This window comes from Excalfactoria chinensis, chromosome 4 (genome assembly GCF_039878825.1).
Source record: "Excalfactoria chinensis isolate bCotChi1 chromosome 4, bCotChi1.hap2, whole genome shotgun sequence".
NCBI lineage: Eukaryota > Metazoa > Chordata > Aves > Galliformes > Phasianidae > Excalfactoria > Excalfactoria chinensis.
This window is the reverse complement of record NC_092828.1, coordinates 9,916,909-9,934,942: the sequence shown is the minus strand read 5'-3', so window position 1 is coordinate 9,934,942 and position 18,034 is coordinate 9,916,909. Positions and strand designations below refer to the sequence as shown.

At 40.8% G+C, this 18,034-nt stretch overlaps 1 protein-coding gene across 12 annotated transcripts in view; it reads right to left on the bottom strand.

The window, feature by feature from the left end:
* The window catches only part of ABLIM2 (actin binding LIM protein family member 2), a 135,951-nt gene extending 118,495 nt beyond the window's left edge, over positions 1-17,456 (bottom strand). For 9 of the 12 annotated variants that reach the window (XM_072334236.1, XM_072334243.1, XM_072334248.1 and 6 more), the window contains exon 1: positions 17,348-17,456. In XM_072334236.1, the coding sequence (XP_072190337.1) occupies positions 17,348-17,390 (43 nt within the window). In that variant the 5' untranslated portion in view covers positions 17,391-17,456. Of the gene's footprint in view, positions 1-17,055; positions 17,245-17,347 lie in introns of those variants that run through there. The other 3 variants (XM_072334237.1, XM_072334241.1, XM_072334245.1) reach the window with 1 other exon arrangement.
* Between the last annotated feature and the right edge of the window lie 578 nt (positions 17,457-18,034).

Below are 18,034 nucleotides of genomic sequence, written 5' to 3'. Positions count from 1 at the left end.
CCTTTCTGTAACAAAGTTTCTGCTGATATCCAACCTAAACTTACCCTGGAACAACTTGAGGCTATGTCCCATTGTTCTGTTACCTGTCACCAGTGAGAGAAGAAACCAGCCCTGCTCTCACTGTAAGTGCCTTTTCAGATACTGGAAGAGAGCAATAAGATCTCCACTCATCCTCTTTTTCCCCAGGCTAAACAGTCCCAGTTCCTTCAGTCTCTCCCCACAGGGCACATTCTCCAAGCCCTTCACAAGCCTTGTTGCCCTTCTTTGGACCTACTCCAGTACTTCAATGTCCTTTCTGTACAGAGTTGCCCAAAACTGAACACAGTACTTGAGGTGAGGTCTCACCAATGCCGAGTACTGTGAATGAATGCACTGTAACATCTTCTGACTTGTGCTATTTTTCCCCTTCACGTACATCTAGATGATTGTGAACTTTTAATTATGAATCATCCCAATTACTGGCTATTTGATTTTCCTCTGCAGACATGAACCCAACAACAGTCTTCCATGATTTCTGGATGGTTGCACCAATAGAGTGCACAGCAATATAAACACAAGTGATGAATGAAAAAAAATTAGTGCAATATTTCAGTTGTATTGAAGTCAACTGAAATAATCCAGTGTTTAAAATCAAAGACCTTCATACATATATATCTATCCTAATGGATTTTGCAGGTCAAACTACCAACTTTTTGGAAAAAGGCTCATAATTACTTCACATAAACCATGTGATGCCAGTTTTTGTTTGCTGAAATAATACCAACAGTAGCAATGGAAGCTTACTCAGAAAAATAGTAATTTACAAACAAAAGCACTTATCCAGACCACAGTGTACAACACCCCAGGTAACAATATTTTATTTAAAAAAAGGTACTCTTTATAATGGTTTAAGCATCTCTCTTAAGCAGAAACTAACAATACTTAGCATTATATAATGAACAGGAAATATCTTTAATCTCTTAGCTTTAAAATTAGGTGATGGAAAAAAAGGTGATGAAAAAAGGAAGTCTCTCTCTGAATAAATGTTCCCACAATGTTACAAACTCTTATTTCCGGATTCTGAATATTCAAGATGTAAAGGCTAATGCACACATAAACCATGTCTTTAATGTAGACTCTTAAGAAATCTTTATAGATTAATTGGAGGGAAAAAAAAAAAAAAAAAAAAAAAAAAAGATGCTGCCAAACACAGACATCACCCAGAAGACAAAGAGAAAGAAGTAGGGGAAAGGAAAACACTCCAAGTCTAATCTCCATGAGAAAAGAAGATTTACAGGCTCCCTGCAATGAAGAAATAACTGAAAGCAGTGACTGACTCAGGAGATCTTCTCCTCTGAGCCTGCTATTCATAACAAAAAATGTTTTTTCTTCACGATTGTTTCTTAAGAAAATAATATTTCAGAAGGAACACCTGCAACCATTATTATGTTAATAGTTGTTAACATTGTTAATTATAGTTTACTATGTTGTATATTATTATTGTTAATTATGTTAACAGATTGTTAATTATTCTTCCTAACCAAAAGAAGTGCCTAAATGCTGATTAATCATTAGCAAACATTAAAAAATAAATTAAAAAAATAATAATCCAAAGATCAATGTTGTATCATTTTATGATGAATAGCTACTGCTTTAAAAATCCACGATTTGTTGATAAAATGTTCTTTGGTAAAGGTGGTGTCTTGGAGGTTTCATATAAGTATGGTAATATTTTACTAATAACTGCAGTAGTACAGTGGAATTCAGTATTGTGTTTGAGAATTCAACAGTTATTTACCATGTGATTGGGCCAACCCTGGTTCTGAGTTCCACTTAACAGGGCTCAGAATCATTTCTTCTCCAGATATGCAGACAATCTGCCCTTCATTACAGCAGTATGACAACAATCCCCCAAGGACTCTCCAGCAAAATGACATTGCCATGCATTTCCCATTTCTGTATTTGATCTATTAATAATTAACAGAAACTAGCAAGATACTGAAAATAAACTAATTTTAATCAAACAGAAATTGACTGAGATTATTTTTTTTCATTCACAGTGTACATTCTGTTTTAAAGCAGTAACATGTGCAAAGCGTTATAACTACTGCTTTAAAATGCATTCGTCTACCTACACAGCAAGATTTATTTTGCTTAAAACTGACCCAAACCCTTTCAAATACATTCAGGTCCATGCAAAGACTTTAATATGACTCTATGCTAATCCTAAACTCAGTCATGTATTAAATCCAGTTATTAGTTTTATGATGAAGTATGAACATATTTAGAAAATTTAATAAAATAAATTCTGATATTTTTAAAACTGATTTCTGTCTAATCGTTATAATCTTTCACAATCATTTCACAGATGGTTTTATGTTTATGAGATTCTACATCTCCTAGATAGATATCTAGGAATTTACTATATGATTTACATTCATTCCACAGGAAAACAATGGTCTCGAGATTGAACTTGAAATCAATACATGATCTTAAAATTAGCCTAGTTGTAGTAATAACATATAAAATCAGAATGTAAAAGCTGTGTACTCTGTTTTGCAGAAAAATCTACAGAACGTTGGAAATATATAGACTTTTTTCCTCAGGTCAACTTTGTAAGATTATGTCTCTTAATTTTCTGTTGCATAATAGGAAATACGATTCTTGAATCCTCTCAGCTGCTCAGTTAATGACTTGCAAAATTAAGTGTGACCCCTTACAAAACATGGACACACACTTCCTGAGACATGGCTATGGTTTTAAGACAGTCATGTAAGCTCTCAGCTGAGATATCGTTGTGCTACAGAAGAATTATTTCATGGAAAGCCTGTCTACAGGTTTGTTTTTCATTTTTGGAAGTGCTGCAATAGAATTTCAGAAGTGTTGCCTTGTTCTTCCGCTCCAGTTTTAAATAAAAATTTAATCATGCCAAAATCAAATTTAGCACTCACAGAGACTATATTTAGACCCACAGAATCACGTAGGCTGGGAGGCACCTCTGGATGTCATTGTGCCCAGCCTCCCCTTCCGCAGATTCCCCTAGATCAGGTTCCTTAGTTCCGACCTGACGGAAGGACAGAAGGCCACCACACCACTTCCCCTGACAACCTGCTCTGGTGCTTTACTGTTGGGGTTTCCCTCCCCCCTCTTATGCCAGTCTGAACTTCCAGTACTGCAGACTTGTCAGATTGACTCTCGTTATTCTGTCATGGGAAGAGGCTGCCTCCATCTTTTCTCCAGAACACCAGGAAGGAGTGGAAGGCAGTGCTTCAACATCCCCCACAAATAAATCTTCTGTCTCAAACTACTAACATGAACATCCCCACAAGTGCATGATGACACTTTACAGCACGGAGATTGCAATCAGGCTCCCAAATTCATATTTAACATCCATGGAAAAGTAGCCTGGCATTCATTGCTCCAAGTTAAAGGTGTTTGGCAGCATCTTTGCTCATCTTAGTTTTTACAAGGCCATCTTCCATCAGAACATTTTACTACACAAGTAATGAAGTAAAAATTTACTCTGGACCTGCCATAATGTACTTGGGATGTCCAGAGAAGGGGAAAGTCAACATTTCAGCTCTGAACTTGCAGTTTTAAACCACTGGATTCTAATAGAGCAGAATCTAACTTTGTGTACACTCATATAAATGGATAATTTATTTATTTTCAGATGTATAAGTCAAAATAACTTTCTTATCTTACAGTGCTGTCAGCGTCACAGTGAAGTAGGGAAGAAATTGACCATAATTTTAAGTTTATGCCAAACATAGTAAGAAACTGATTTGGCTTAAAAGTCACACACTTGACAATGCACTTTCTGGGGGCAGAACTTAGAAAAGTATTAATTTTATTGTGACAGTAACTACAGACCCCACCAAACCACATATGATATGGAGCATAATCTTAGGCACAATCTTTACTATCCACACAGTACAGTAGTTCCCTTTCAACTCAAATGCTTAGAGTACTGCTCTCCTGTGTGTTGAACTTTGGCTGATTCTTCCACATAGGAGCTATGGGAGTTTGAAACAGCTTCAAAATACTTGAGGTTTTAGATTAAGTACCATCAGTGGGAGATCTATGATTATGCATAAATCTTTTTTCTTTTTTATTTAATCTAGTCGTAGATGTTTTAATTGCAGAAGGTGGTTAGAAAATTTCACTATTTTTTTAGATCTCCTCATCTCATTCCTGTACGAACACAAAATCCTAAGAGCAAAAGAAAAAAGAGGCTCCACTTCATATTTTACTTTACAAACATAAATAATGTTGTTTGTGCATTCTCCTGCAGTTTTCCTGCATGCACACATGCCCTATTTGATAGCTCCATCACAGGGGTAAGCGTAAAGTAAAATAGAAAGCCATTTATAATTCTAGTGTTTTACACTAAAACACCTTATTCAGAGGAAGAATAACACATTAATGTTGTCATGCAGCCACTTTTCCAGAGTATTAAAGGAAGAATAATCTAAGGAAAGAAAACTTACAGCTCACAATATTCCTATTGTTGGTTGGTAGTGACTTAGAACTGCACACACCAGAAACACCAGCAAAATCCCCTTCACGACACTTAACAAGCGTTACAAGCAGAAAGAGAAGCGGGGCAGCAGTGACATGCCCAGCACTGAACACCACAAACCCAGGTGTGATCAAGGAGCCAGAAGTATCTCATCAGTGTGACAGGTACAGAAGGACCCAAAACTGACCCCATCTACTTGGAGCATTAAATTCTGAGCTGCTGGGTCTGCCTGCACAGCTTTTGCCACAATGCTTAATTTTCTAGCCCATAGGCAACAGACAGAACAGATGTTACTGAGATGACATAGTGCATTAGGCTATTTGTTTAATTCTGATGTGGAAAATGTGTCACACTCCAAATAGTTTCCTTCTTTAAAATACCACTGTAGTGACATGCTTTATTCTAGATTTATTTGCTTATTAATTTTATTCCGAATAATAATCAAACCTTTTTCTTGCTTCATAGCTATAGTTTTTTGATGTGTTTCTACCATGCCCTGTAGTTTCCTCAAGATGAATAAACAAAACCATTATCTGAAAACGATGTTTAAATATTTAATGTCCTAGCATATTTTATCTACTATTTGCTTGCATTAAATGACATAAACAGCTGCATACTTCCAGAAGAGGTTATTCAGTTAATTATTTGTAACAGAGTACTTCATAAATAAAGGGGCAGGGGGTTCAGCTGTAAAGAATAACATTTCGGTATCTACACCTGCATGAGGAACTTAAAGCAATATAGCAATGGACTGTGAGTAACACTGAAGTCTCCCACATCTAAAATACTTAAGTCAAACATTCTTAGGAAAAAAAGAAAAGGCTCTTCAAATTTTAAAGTCCAACACACGGAACAGTTTTTAACAAATTCAGCAGTTTGTTATACAAAATTTCTTTTTACAGTCTCATAGTTTCTTATAATTCAGTAGGGCTATAAGCAAAAAAACACAACCAGCCTTGAATTTGAAAATTATTCTAAAATGGATTCCTCAAATACTTTTTGAGATGAATAACTTTTAAAACATCACAATGAGCACTAAAAATGAGGAATTTGGTCAAGCAGTAAACAAGAATAATGCCCATTCGAAAACAAAGGCACAATAAAATGCCTACTAAATTTAACGCATTTGTGGATTGGCAGAGATTCTGAAGCCCTATTAACTTGAAGCATGTATTAGTAAAATTAATCCTCTTCAATAAAGCTGCACTTCTTTGATAAGTCAGCATCCCTAGCATTAGAATGTTTGCTTTCTTGAGACTCTCTGGACATGCATAAGATAAATTTAACCTTTTAGCACCTTATTCTGATGTTCTCCCACTGCATATTTTGACAGCCATTCCCTATGGGGGCTGTAAGCTTCAAGACTGCCTGTTGTTTCATCTGTGGCTTCACAAGAATAGCTCTGAAGATAAGCTTCAAGCAATTTCTTAAAACAAATTGCAAATTCTACAAAATTTGGAGTTCACCTTTCAATATATTCCTGTTTTGTGCCCAGTTAAAGCTTACTATGTGTATGATGCCAAGGATGCCTTGTGAAAAACAACAGAGTGGATTAAATCAAAAAGGACCCTAAAGATCATCTAGCTCCAGCTCCCTCATATTAAGCAGTGTTGCCACCTAATAGATCAGGCTGCATAGTGCCCCATCCAGTCTGGGAAGACCTCACTGCTGCCACCTAGTACTTGAAGGGAGTTTATAACCACAGGGAAGACTAACTTTTAACACAGTGCAATAGAGATAGGACAAGGGGGAATGGCTAGAAGAAGGGAGAACTTGGTTAGATGTTAGGCAGAAATTCTTTACTCAGAGGGTGGAGAGGCCCTGGCACTGTTGCCCAGAGATGCTCTGGGTTACCCTATCTCTGGAGGTGCTCAGTGCCAGGTTAGATGAGCCCTGGGCAACCTGTGCTGGTAGGGGGCAACCAGCCCATGGCAGAGGGGTGGAACTGGATAAATTTTAAAGTCCCTTCGAACCCAAGCCATTCCTGTCCCCAAGAGATATCATTTGGTGTGCCTTGTCCACTCCATTCCTCATTTGGACAGTTCCCCTTATTCAGAAGAATTGCTTTTCTTTACAGGTACAAAGTGATCACAACCTGATGACAAACACATGAATACAGGAACTTGATGTTGCCACACTTATGTAGGAAACATTAGGTGTCAGTCAGTGGGATGCACCTGGGTCACTGTTTCAATGAAACCCTGTGGTTGCTTCAACTTATTTCTAACAGAAACATTATGTGTGAATGGAGCAGGTCCACTTATGTAGACAGATTTTCCCAGTAAACAAGTCTGACTCAGCACTCAGGACTGAAATAATCTCCACCCCAGTAACTAAGCTCTCAGCTCACCGGGGAGGTCAGAAGCTTAGAGGTATTATCAACCTGAATCAAAAATACTTTCCAAGTTACCTATCGTATTAATGTGAGCACAACTGATGAAAGCTGAAGAAATTAGCTCTTCATCTTATTTCAGTTGGGCTATGAAGATCTTCAGCCATCTGACACCCTAACTTCAGCAAAGCACCTGCATCATTTAGTTCCAATTGCTGACCCAGCCTAGTGTTTGCATCCTGCTCCTATTGCTACACATACTGGCTTACTGGTTGGGAAATGACAATGGGTAAGCACATCAGGGGCTTTGTCCTTTTTCTGCAAAAGGCACTGGCCTTCAACGTGAGGAAAATATTAGCTTAACCCTGCCCCTAGAGCAAAGAGCTGCATGTTATCTCCTTGATGTTATATGTCACCTCTAAATGGCTAGAAACAACAGGCAAGTGACAGTGGCAGCTGCTGGCAGGGCTCTGCTGGGAAATGTGTGCTGCGAGCTGCAGATTCCTTGGTGGGGCTGCACAGCTGCAGCTCTGGTGCCAGAGCAGGCAGCCTTTGCATGTAAAATAAAACAAAAAACAAACTCACGTTTTCCAGGGTTGGAATTGTTTTGTGGATTTTATTTATTTATTTATTTATTTTAACTGGTTTATGTGCAGTCTTATTTGACAGCTGACATTGGATGTAATCCTGATTTCTTTTAGGAATGAAGTCTCATGGATATGATCCAGATAGAAACAAAGCTTAAGGAGAATATCTGGGCTGCCTATGACGTGGCATTAATGGCAGAAGTCAGCCTTATTGCAGTCAGTTATACTCAACTCCAATTCTTTCATTTCTTTGTTCATCCTTAAGCTGCTGCAAAACCTAAAGACTAGATTTTATTTTCCAAACTTGGTGGAAAGCAACAAGAGTTAATTTTCTTTTTTTTTCTTACTTCTCTTACTTACTGAAGAGAATAGTTAGTCACTTATGTCAATGACAGAAAAAGCCCCAAACATGTAGAGCTTATACATAGAAAGACAGAGTGATTCAGTGGATGTGAGGCTTTGCTGTTCCTAATGTTTTTCCTCTTGACCAGTCTTACCAAACAAGTCACAAATCCATTCTCAGCTCCCCTATATAGGAGGAGCTCCTTTACACAGCTCTCTACACAGGAATTAACAAATCACTTCTTGTGAGAGCTCTGCAGCCAAATGATGAAGCATACTATTAAAAATCTAAATACATTTATAAAAATACGCAACATCAACATTACTATAATGAAATTCTACCAAAAGGAAGTCCTGACACTATAAATGTGAAGAGCAATCCATGCAGTCCGAAAACTGAAGGAATTCTACAGAAAACACAGGAGAAAATTCTGGAATTTCCTTCCATTTTGGAAGTTAGAACAGTACAGTTGTTTGTGCAGTACATGACACAGAGCCTCCTTGCAAGAGCATGCAGGCTAAATAAATCACAGTCAGATGAAATATAGGGAAAATTTGTAACAACATTAATTACCCTCTTAATTGCACTATTTGTATGTAGAAAAGCTTTCTAAAGTTTTATTGCATTAATGACTTCCTCAGGGCATAGTATCTTAGAACACTTACACAGAGGTTTGCAACCAAAAGTGTGGGGAAGCTGATAAAAAGAAACCTTGTAAGCTAACAGTGAGACATAGTAGTCATCTCAGGCACGGCAATCTTGAAGAGGTCGCAGCCCAGAGACAAGACAGAGAGGAGCATACAGAGCAACCAGTCTCAGTCCCTCCTGAACGTGGAGCTCTCACCATCACAAACCCTTGCTCACTGCTGTTCAAGAGCTATACATAGCTGTCAAGCTGAAATGTCAAATAGCCTGTGACCAATATAGGATCTTTGGTAACTGCTGATTCTTCACAATACCACAGTGTCAACGCAGAAAAAAAAAAAAAAAAAATAGTTTCCATACTGTATTTTGTCTTTCCATACCATAACTACCATAATTTCTCTAAAGAAATCATAGAAGTTTTCAGCTCACCTGCAGTCTTTAACCTTCCAAGATGCCCAGAGAACAACAGCCATCCTGCCCTCCAGAACCACAGCAGGGAGTCACGGGGCAAATAGCTTTCTCAGCCACATCACGTTTTGCTATTTACCCACCGTGAAGAAGTCACTAAGCAATGCCAGACACCCAATGCCTTCACAGATCCATTTAAAGCAAACAGAAAAAATACAATAAAATCCAGCGTTTTGGAAACTATAAAAGAGAATGGTACTTTCTAAGCAAGAATACTGACTGGTATAAAAAAGGACTCTCAGGTAAAGTGATAAGTTTGTTAGCTTCTGCTGTCTTTAGGGAAGGCAGCTCTGCTCATCCTGACATCTCAGTAGTGAGATATGTGAGCACAAACAAAAAGTTACACAGAGAAGTAGCAGGTGATCAAGCAACTGAATTTGATCTGTAGACTGTACAGTGCCATAAAAATAGCTTAAACAAATAAGTAGAATTAAACAGAAAGATGGACCTAAACTCCACATCTGAAGTTGGTGAGCTGTTTGATGTCCACAGTGCAAATAGCTGTGCTGCAAGCGCCTATTCCTCTGCTGAACAGATTATAGCAGCACTTTGGAAACATGTGCAAGATAATTACCAGGGCTGAAGCTAGGAGCGCACCCTATGTATTTCCAAAACTATTAAGAACCTTTGGAGACTAAGAAACTAGACTAAGAATTTATTTTTTTTTTGCAAAATGGGTGATTCAAGCACATATCCCACCAACATTATAGCAGCTTCTGACAGCTCTAACTTAACAGCCAGGCTTATTCTGCCAACTTCCATTTGCAGTTGGAGCTGTGCACAGCTTTCCAAAATAGCCATGACTATGGCATGCTTCTAGATCTATGTAGACCTTATGTGCTTCAGAGACAACACGCAGAAAACCCAGCTGAGCATTTCTTCAAAGCTGGCAGCATCACTCTCATGTTAGTCTCCTGCTCATTACAGGACACTGACCACATTGTTCCCATGGAAAATGAACACTGACCTTGAAAAAAGCTTTGGCTTATCACAAATTAAAATGAAAGCTCTAAGGAAGAAAATCTGAATTTGAAATAAGTGCCTACTGCTTCCACAGATTTTCCTGAAAATGCAGTATATAACTTCACTCTGTTGAACTCCAAGGTTCAGAAATAACAGTGTATCAAGGACCTTCAGCACAAGCTGGGTTTCAGTCTTAGGCCAATTCTAATTAATAATACAGGCAAAGTCCAACCTGCTTTTCAGGGTAGCTCTATTAAGACACAAATATATACTAAAGTCTATTACCTTGCTGGCTTTCTGCAGACAATGACATTTAGGCCCAGCTATTGAAAAAGCAATTAAATTGGGTATTTTGTGTAAAGTACCACTTCATTCTCAACCCGGTCTTTTACAATTTGATCATGTTGTAAGATGTTGCTAAATCCATTACCCACAGTTCTCAAATCAGGGCAATGGGCACTGCTGGACACAGGGGCCCAGATGGTTAATCCAGGCTGATGCAGGCATCATTATGATCTTGAAGTCAATGAATATGATATACAGTGAGACAAAACAGTAATGCTTATTACTGAAGTCTTGTGCTAGTAAATACACAGGCAATGACGTATTAAGGCAGTATCCGAGATGTTATCTTAGTTTATCATGAACAGTCATGGCTATTTGAATAAGGACACTGAAATCTTTATTTCTAATTCTGTATTCAGTCACAGAAATAAATGGCCTTAATGCAGGGTGGGGAAAAAACAACCACAGCAGCTCACACTGATTTCACCCACAGGTGACAGATGTTTAGCACTTCTCCAAGTCCCAGTGCTTCTGGAGAAGCCAGATGTTCACAAAAACAAACAAACAAACAAACTGGTGTTGGTTGCGGAGGGGCCCTGGAGCTACAAATATGTAGCCCAAGGGAGAGAGTCTGCATCTTCCAAGCAACTGCTCAACAGGTCTGCAATACATAAATGTTCTTCTTGTTGCAGGAGAACTAGCAAATGCTCTTACATTATGCCTTCCCCGGAAGAAGCAGGTTTTTATTCAATTTCCTGAGGCAGGAGTGAGCCAGTACAATCAGCAAGGTAAGTGAGACGAACCTGCCCATTGCAGCACCTCCACAGGAGCTCTGAAGCCTTGCCGTAGGATGCATTAAGATAACCACAGAAAATTTGCAGCTGAGTAGGATGCTTAGAGGTCTAATTCCAAGCCACAGCCAGGTGCTGGGCAGCATGGCTAGGCTTCAGGGAGCATACAGTTCCATGTTAACCAACTATCAATATCACATACCTACAACATAAGCCCAGGCTCAGTTTTGTCCCACTTCAAAGGCAGAGCATGGTATTTTTTCAGTTTAGTCAGAGTAGGAAAGGAACCATTGAGCACATTGGAACTCTGACCACAGGCATAATCCCTAGCACTGTCACTCAGAGCTTGCTGTGTGGCCCGGTTAGCAGAACAGATAGCATATGTGTGAGTTGCAGGGCAAGGTGCTGCCGTCGCTGCCAGACATTGGCTGCAGCACAGACAGACGAGGCTCCAGCTGTTCCAGATTGCCTCGTGTTCCATTTATGTGATTTGGCTGCAAATCCTTTTCTATTCCTGCCTTCCTCTCATCAAGGGTAACACCAGCAACACAGCCAGCTTCTGTGGTTTACTTTGGTCTCTGTGCCCTACGCAATCTTACTCATGCAGCCTCAAAGATTAGATCCTCTATATCTGCATTGTATCTAAAATCATAACCAAGTGACTGTTTTAGTGCTGCTGGTTTGCAAAGCCAAGAGAACACAGGAGCAAGGCAAACACTACTAGGCTATGGAAAGTGAACTTGTCTGTTGAACTCTATTAAAGCCCCTTGCTGCTCCATTACAAGGTAAAGAACAGAATGACTTGCAGATCCAAGCGAAGTCTGCACCAACAGGAAAGGAAAAGGGCTGTAGAGGATGTGTAAACTGAGCAAAGTAAACAAAAGGAACTGAGATGGAAACAAAGATGAAACTGGAAAAATATTTATCATGACTTCTAGAGCATTCACATCACTTTAAACTGGGATTTATAAACACACCTCAGTGAACTCTTGACAAAAGTAACAATAAATCAAACAATCTGGCCTTAGATCAAGAACACTCTGAATTAAATGTTGCATATACACACACACACACACGCACCTCTATTAATTTAGTCCTATTTAGATCCCTATGCTTATTTAGAAATCAACTAGTTAAATGCCTCTGAGCAACTAGTTAAAACCTCTGAGGCTTTCTGCTACTTGTGAATCCACGAGCCACATACCTGAGAGGGGAAAGAGCTACAGTGACCTATTTTCTGAAGTGACAAAAGCTCACACATGACATACTCAAGTAGAACAGGTTCTTTGACTTCTTCTACATATGATAGATATCAAATCTGAACTCCTACCTCTTCCCTAAGGATTTCACCATATGAACTGTATCGTAGGGATTTGCTTTGTTATCCTTTGAAACAGACTTAAAAAAAACAACTGCTGTGTGCTTACTGTTCCACAATTATTCTGTATTCCGTTATTTCACTCTATAAGCCACTAGAAGTGAGGGCATTTATATACATACATATATACTTTGTCCACAAAACACTTGACAGGAGAGAAGGGGAAGAACACGGGACATTCCTGTTTCATCCTCTCCTGATGCACTGGACCAACCTGAGCTAGAAATGACGTGACGGGAGGGATACTTGAAAACTTACAAGGAACTGGCTGCTGTATTTGTGTAATTAAGATGCCACATTTGCTCCTTATACGTGTCACGAGGACCAGTTTTGTTCTGTTATCGAAGAAGAAAATAAAATAAAATAAAATCACTTAATCCTAAAAAATAATGGTTTCTACTTGGAAAAACCCCACCATGTTATGGGAACATTAAAGTCTTTTAAAAATACCTCTAATGATATCTTATAATTCAGGAGTGCTTACTTTTCGTGGCTAAATGCAGTTAGATTTTTTTCCCCCTTCACTATAGATAAATCAACTCATACTACAGCTGGAGGAAAATCTCCAAAATAGAGATATTGATCAATTTCTCTAAGGCCAGCTTTTGCAAAGAAAGGGAGAAAAATAGCTCCTAAAGAAGACAGAACTCATCACTGAATGGAGCTTATATTCCTCCCACAATCCTTTCCAAAATGGAGAAATAAATAACTGTGGTACTTGCAAAAGACGACTCCATCTGAATTTCACAGCACGAGCATCAGCTAACCAGCTGTGAAAAAATCCCTCCAACATTTCAGACGGTAACAGTTCAGGGCCTTGACACAGTGCTAATAGATCCTGACATGGGGAAATCATCTAAATTCAGAAATATTTGTCCAAAGTATATATTTAGGGATGCGGATAATGAGCCAGCAAATTGTCCAATAATCTCAGAGTCCCCTCCACCCCCCTACATGAATGAACAAGGGAGGAGCAGCAGCATTCCACTTCTTAATTCACTACAGTGATTGCTTTGCTCAAAAATGTCCCCCATCAAGACTGGAAAATGCTGCTCTGAGCTTCCAGTTACCAAAATTAAGGAGAGAGATTTCCGCAGCCTAGATCTGGGGGGTCTGTGAATCTGTGAACTGTTAAAAAGGGAATGATTTGCCAAAGCAGGGAAAGCTGCAACCAGAGTTTCATAACTTTCCCTGATATTGGCCAGTCCACAGCACAGAATGAGGGAAAAGAGGGAGAAAGTTAGCTCAGTAGCCATGCTTTTTTTTTTGTATTTTTTAACATCTTTTTTAAGCTCTTTACTTTTCTTAGCCCTCCATTTAATGAGAAAGTGGAATATTGAGCATTAAGTATGCAAGACATTAATGCCCTGAGAAACAGAAGCAGAAGTACAGTGCCAGTGTGCAGAAGTAGCAGCCAGCTGCAGGCAGAAATGCAGCCACACAGGGGGCTCAGCACTGCACAGGTACTACACTGCAGACAGGCAAGAAGCAGAGATGACTCAGAGTCATACGTCCAGGTTTGCTGAAGCAGAACCAGCCACCTTTCCTGTCGGAGCAGTGTTTGGGAAATCCTGCAATCAGAAGTTTCAGCTGATGTAGATATCCCCTGATAACCTTTTCCAACCTACTTCATCTTCTTGTAGCACACTGCTCTGTGTTCTTACCAGCTAAAAATATGATGTTATAGAGAATAATCTTCAACCAAAAAATGTACCTCATGGAAGCATAAGATACAGCTTCCTTGTATATGCCACGCAATTTAATTTCATTTCAAGAACTACCATAAGGAAACACGTGCCACTGCTTATTTTTTCAGTAGTATTGTACCATGGCTAAAATGGCAAGGAAATGGAGTAGTTCTAATTCTTTTTAGTTACAAAACTTCAAGGACTGTGCATTTTGATCTATACACATACATATTTCATTAGCTGGTGAACTCTAAAGCAAGGAGACCTCTTGCTTCTCCCATCCAGTAATTTAATGCTCTCTTCTACCAGTGCTCAAAGCAAAGAGCAGAAAGTAAAACAGTGTATCTAACTGTAAAATATACTACAGCCTAAAACAATCATGCTATTGTTCGTATTGTTCATATTTGCATGTGAACTTTGAAAAGGAATTAAACCTCTTGCCAATACAGTAAACCTGTGAGATCAGCCTGTGCAACCAGTAATGCCGTAATCTTGCCCTATTTGGGTTGTGAAACTCCCTTCACCTGCTTTCTGACCCACACAACCAAATTTTCCCTTCTGATGGAGTAGGTTAGAGACTAAACAGCCACATGAATTTGTGTCATGACATTAATTTAATCTAATCTAATCCACATTGTACATAATTGGCTTTGATTCTTTTTGCACTCAGATAATCGACACCACAATAGCCTATTTCTGGGACCTGATGAGAACCTAGTTTTTCTCAATTCCAGATTTTTAACCTACTTTGTTCATCTAGCTATGTTTTCAAGACAGCAAAGAACTGAACCACAGGACTGATCACATTATTATTCTTGACTTCGAATCCTGAATATACAGCCATTCAGTGCAACTCTCCTAGGTAAAAAGGCTTGTGAGGGAGCCTTTGCTTGACGTATTTTCAGCTAAAATCAGGGGGAAGTACATGGAATTCAGCTGAGGAGAAATCATGTGTAATAACATCTAATTATGACATAAATATAATACATTTGACCTGAGTTTTTCTAAGCCATATGATCATATATTTTCTAGACTTCAAAGTATATCCTATTAGGCCATTATTATCGTATTACCAAATAGAAACATTTGTAAATCTAAAGCCAAATGTTATATATACAGAAGACATGGACCGAGCAAAGGCTTCTGGAGCAGCGAGCACAGATCTACAAAGATTGGCTTCATCTCATTCAGATCTGCCCTGGATTCACAAAGCCTTACATGGGGCTGATTTTTGCTACCAAATTTCACCCTTTGCAGAAACATCCTTCTGTTACAGCGCCATCACCAAGCTGTGAATTACAGCCTTTCCAGAGTAATATTTGTGGAAAACTTTTGTAAACAGAAAGTCTACCCAAGAAAGCTGTGGCATTAAATCTGTTGTACGATACTTGCCCCATTGATGTAAATGGAAAATTTCAACCAACCTCAGAGAGAATGGGTGAGATCCTCACATTTAATGTATTGTAGAAATTGACTGTAAGTTGTTTACTCACTCCACATAGACAGGCAAAAGGGAAATATGGAAACATCAAAGCTGAAGTGATACTGAAAACCAATGTGCCTAAACTACCAGTTATACTTTCAAATGAGAGCTATGAACTCTCAGGGGTTTTTTTCCACTCTTATACTCAGGCTGTTATTTTTATCTTGGCACTGTTCATTTTTGCTATTTCTTTACATCATGTTTGGTGCAATTACAGAGACAGAACTGTGTCAAGTCTCATCTGCACTGTTACCCGCTAACTCTTCTTCTGGGTTTATAACTTTGCAACCTATTGAATTTGTGTTTAAAACATCCTCGAGATACAACTCTGGAATTTTCTACTCCCTCTACCAACCTCAGTTCAACTGCTACAGAATCTAAATGCTTCATAGTATTACATATTCTTCCACTGAAGATTACAGCTTGGTAACAGGATATGATTCTGTGCGCGACTTCAGTCATTTCCAATGCAGATGTCACCATCTATGTTAACCATCCAGATTCCTTTAAAGTCAGAGGAAAGGCTCAGGATTTCCATTTCTGCTCTGCTCCCACCTGTGCCCCCTATGCACCTGACCCAGCCAGGGCTCTCCCCTAGAGCTGGAAACATAGACCACACAGGAGCACAGCTGACAGAAAAGCAGGGCAATACTGATGCTTCCAATAGAGGAAATGGAAAGCTACATTTTGATCTGAGTTCCCTGGCAGGTGTTTGACCCCAGGTCTCTCATTGCTCTAACAGGGAGCAATGCCCTTCGTTGGTCGTGCTGCGCTCCCATTTGGCTTATTGAGAGGATGTGGTGTGATTAAGCGTGTTGACATACAGAGTCAGCACGTAACTGCAGCTATTCCACATCTCCTTGTCGTTGTGGCAGAGGGTATATTTAGCCACTACTGTTGTGCTCAGAAATGAAATATACAATCAGCTCTTAAAGCCTCCCCTTTCCCTAAGCATAAGCCTGTATTTGCCTTAAAGACTGTAATATTTGGCCATCAGCTGTGCTCTGAAGCAACCACCCCCTGTGCCACCCGATGCAGACAAATGCTGAATCGCTGGAAAACACAATTCCGAGCCAGTTCTCAAATACTGCTTGTGTCACGGCATGAATTACTTTCACATCGCCCTAGGCAACTGGATCTCCTGCGTGGAAATCCTACCCGAGGTTCCGATGAAATCTCAGTGATTTTCCCCTCCGCTGTCGCCACGCTCGACCAGGAGCAGAGGCCGAACTCTCACCCCAAATACCCCCACCCAAATAGCCCCGGTTATACGGGAGGGGGACGGGGAGGACGCAGCCGCACACACCGCCGGGGGCAGCGGCTGCCGAGCCCACCCGGGGGGCTCTCACTGGGGCTTCGGGCGGTGACCGGGGCGACGGCGGCCCCAATGGAGCACCCGGCTCAGCACGATCTCTCCCGACATCCGCAGCTTCCCCTGCGCTGCGACAGCTCCCCCCGGAGATACACAGACATCCCATTTATTTTTCTTATCTTCCAAACGGACAATACTAAGCTCTCTCCCCCCGCACCGCGACAGACCCCAGCGCCCTCCCCAACCCCGAGCAGGGTTAGCGGAGGGTTCGCCGCCTACCTGTGCCGGTGCTCATGGCGTGCAGAGGGGCCGCACCCGCCGCTCTGCTCCGTTCCGCCGTCACCGCGCCCCCGCGGGCGGCACCGGGCCCATCCCCGCCCGCCGCCCGCAGCGGGGCAGGCGGCTCCGCCCCGCCGCCAGGTGCCCGCACCCCCTGCACAGCCTCGGCGCTGCGGGCACCTTGGGAAGTGTAGGCAGCCCTACGGACTACATCCCCCTCCGTGCCTTGCTGCTCCTGCGGGCAGCGCTGCTGCAGCTTCCCCCCACCCCTTCCCTCGCAGCCTGCTCCCACCTGCTGCCCGTTGCTCCGCTGGGGAGGTCGTCTTCTGCATCATCCTGCCCTACTGGTGCGCGACTGGTGTGTTTGCCACAGCAAGTCAGTGCACAGGTGAATTAAGATGAGGGTGTTTATGTTGTTCCTCGCCTCGGCCTGCACTCCAGGCAGCGCTGCACCACAGATGTCTGGTAGCACGTCTGGTTATTAAGGAGGAAGGCAGTGCATTCCACCTGCATAAAAATTAACTACTATAGCTTTGATAGAAACTATGTTTTAAAAAAATAAGAAATCCATTTTAAGAAACCTAGATAAGTCCAGCTGCAATTACATAACACAGCCTTGCACAGCTCCTCTTATGAGGAGCTCAGAGTTCAGGGCAGCTCAGCATTGTAGTGGGAGGCAGCGGGACTGTGGGTAAGGTTGCTCTGCATTCAAATGAAGCAAATCTAGGACTGAGTGCACCTGGAGATAATCAGTACCACCACAAAGACTATGAACCTATAATGAGGATGGGACAATCCAGGCTGCTCAGAGAGGTTATGGATGGTTCATCCCAGAGGTCCTAAAGGCTAGGTTGGATGGAACCCTGGGCAGCCTGATCTGGTGGATGGCCCACAGCAGGGAACTGGAGAAGACTGAAGTTCTTTCCAACCTAAGCTATCATCTTGTGAATCCAGTGTCCTGTTTTTAGCAGTTGCTAGC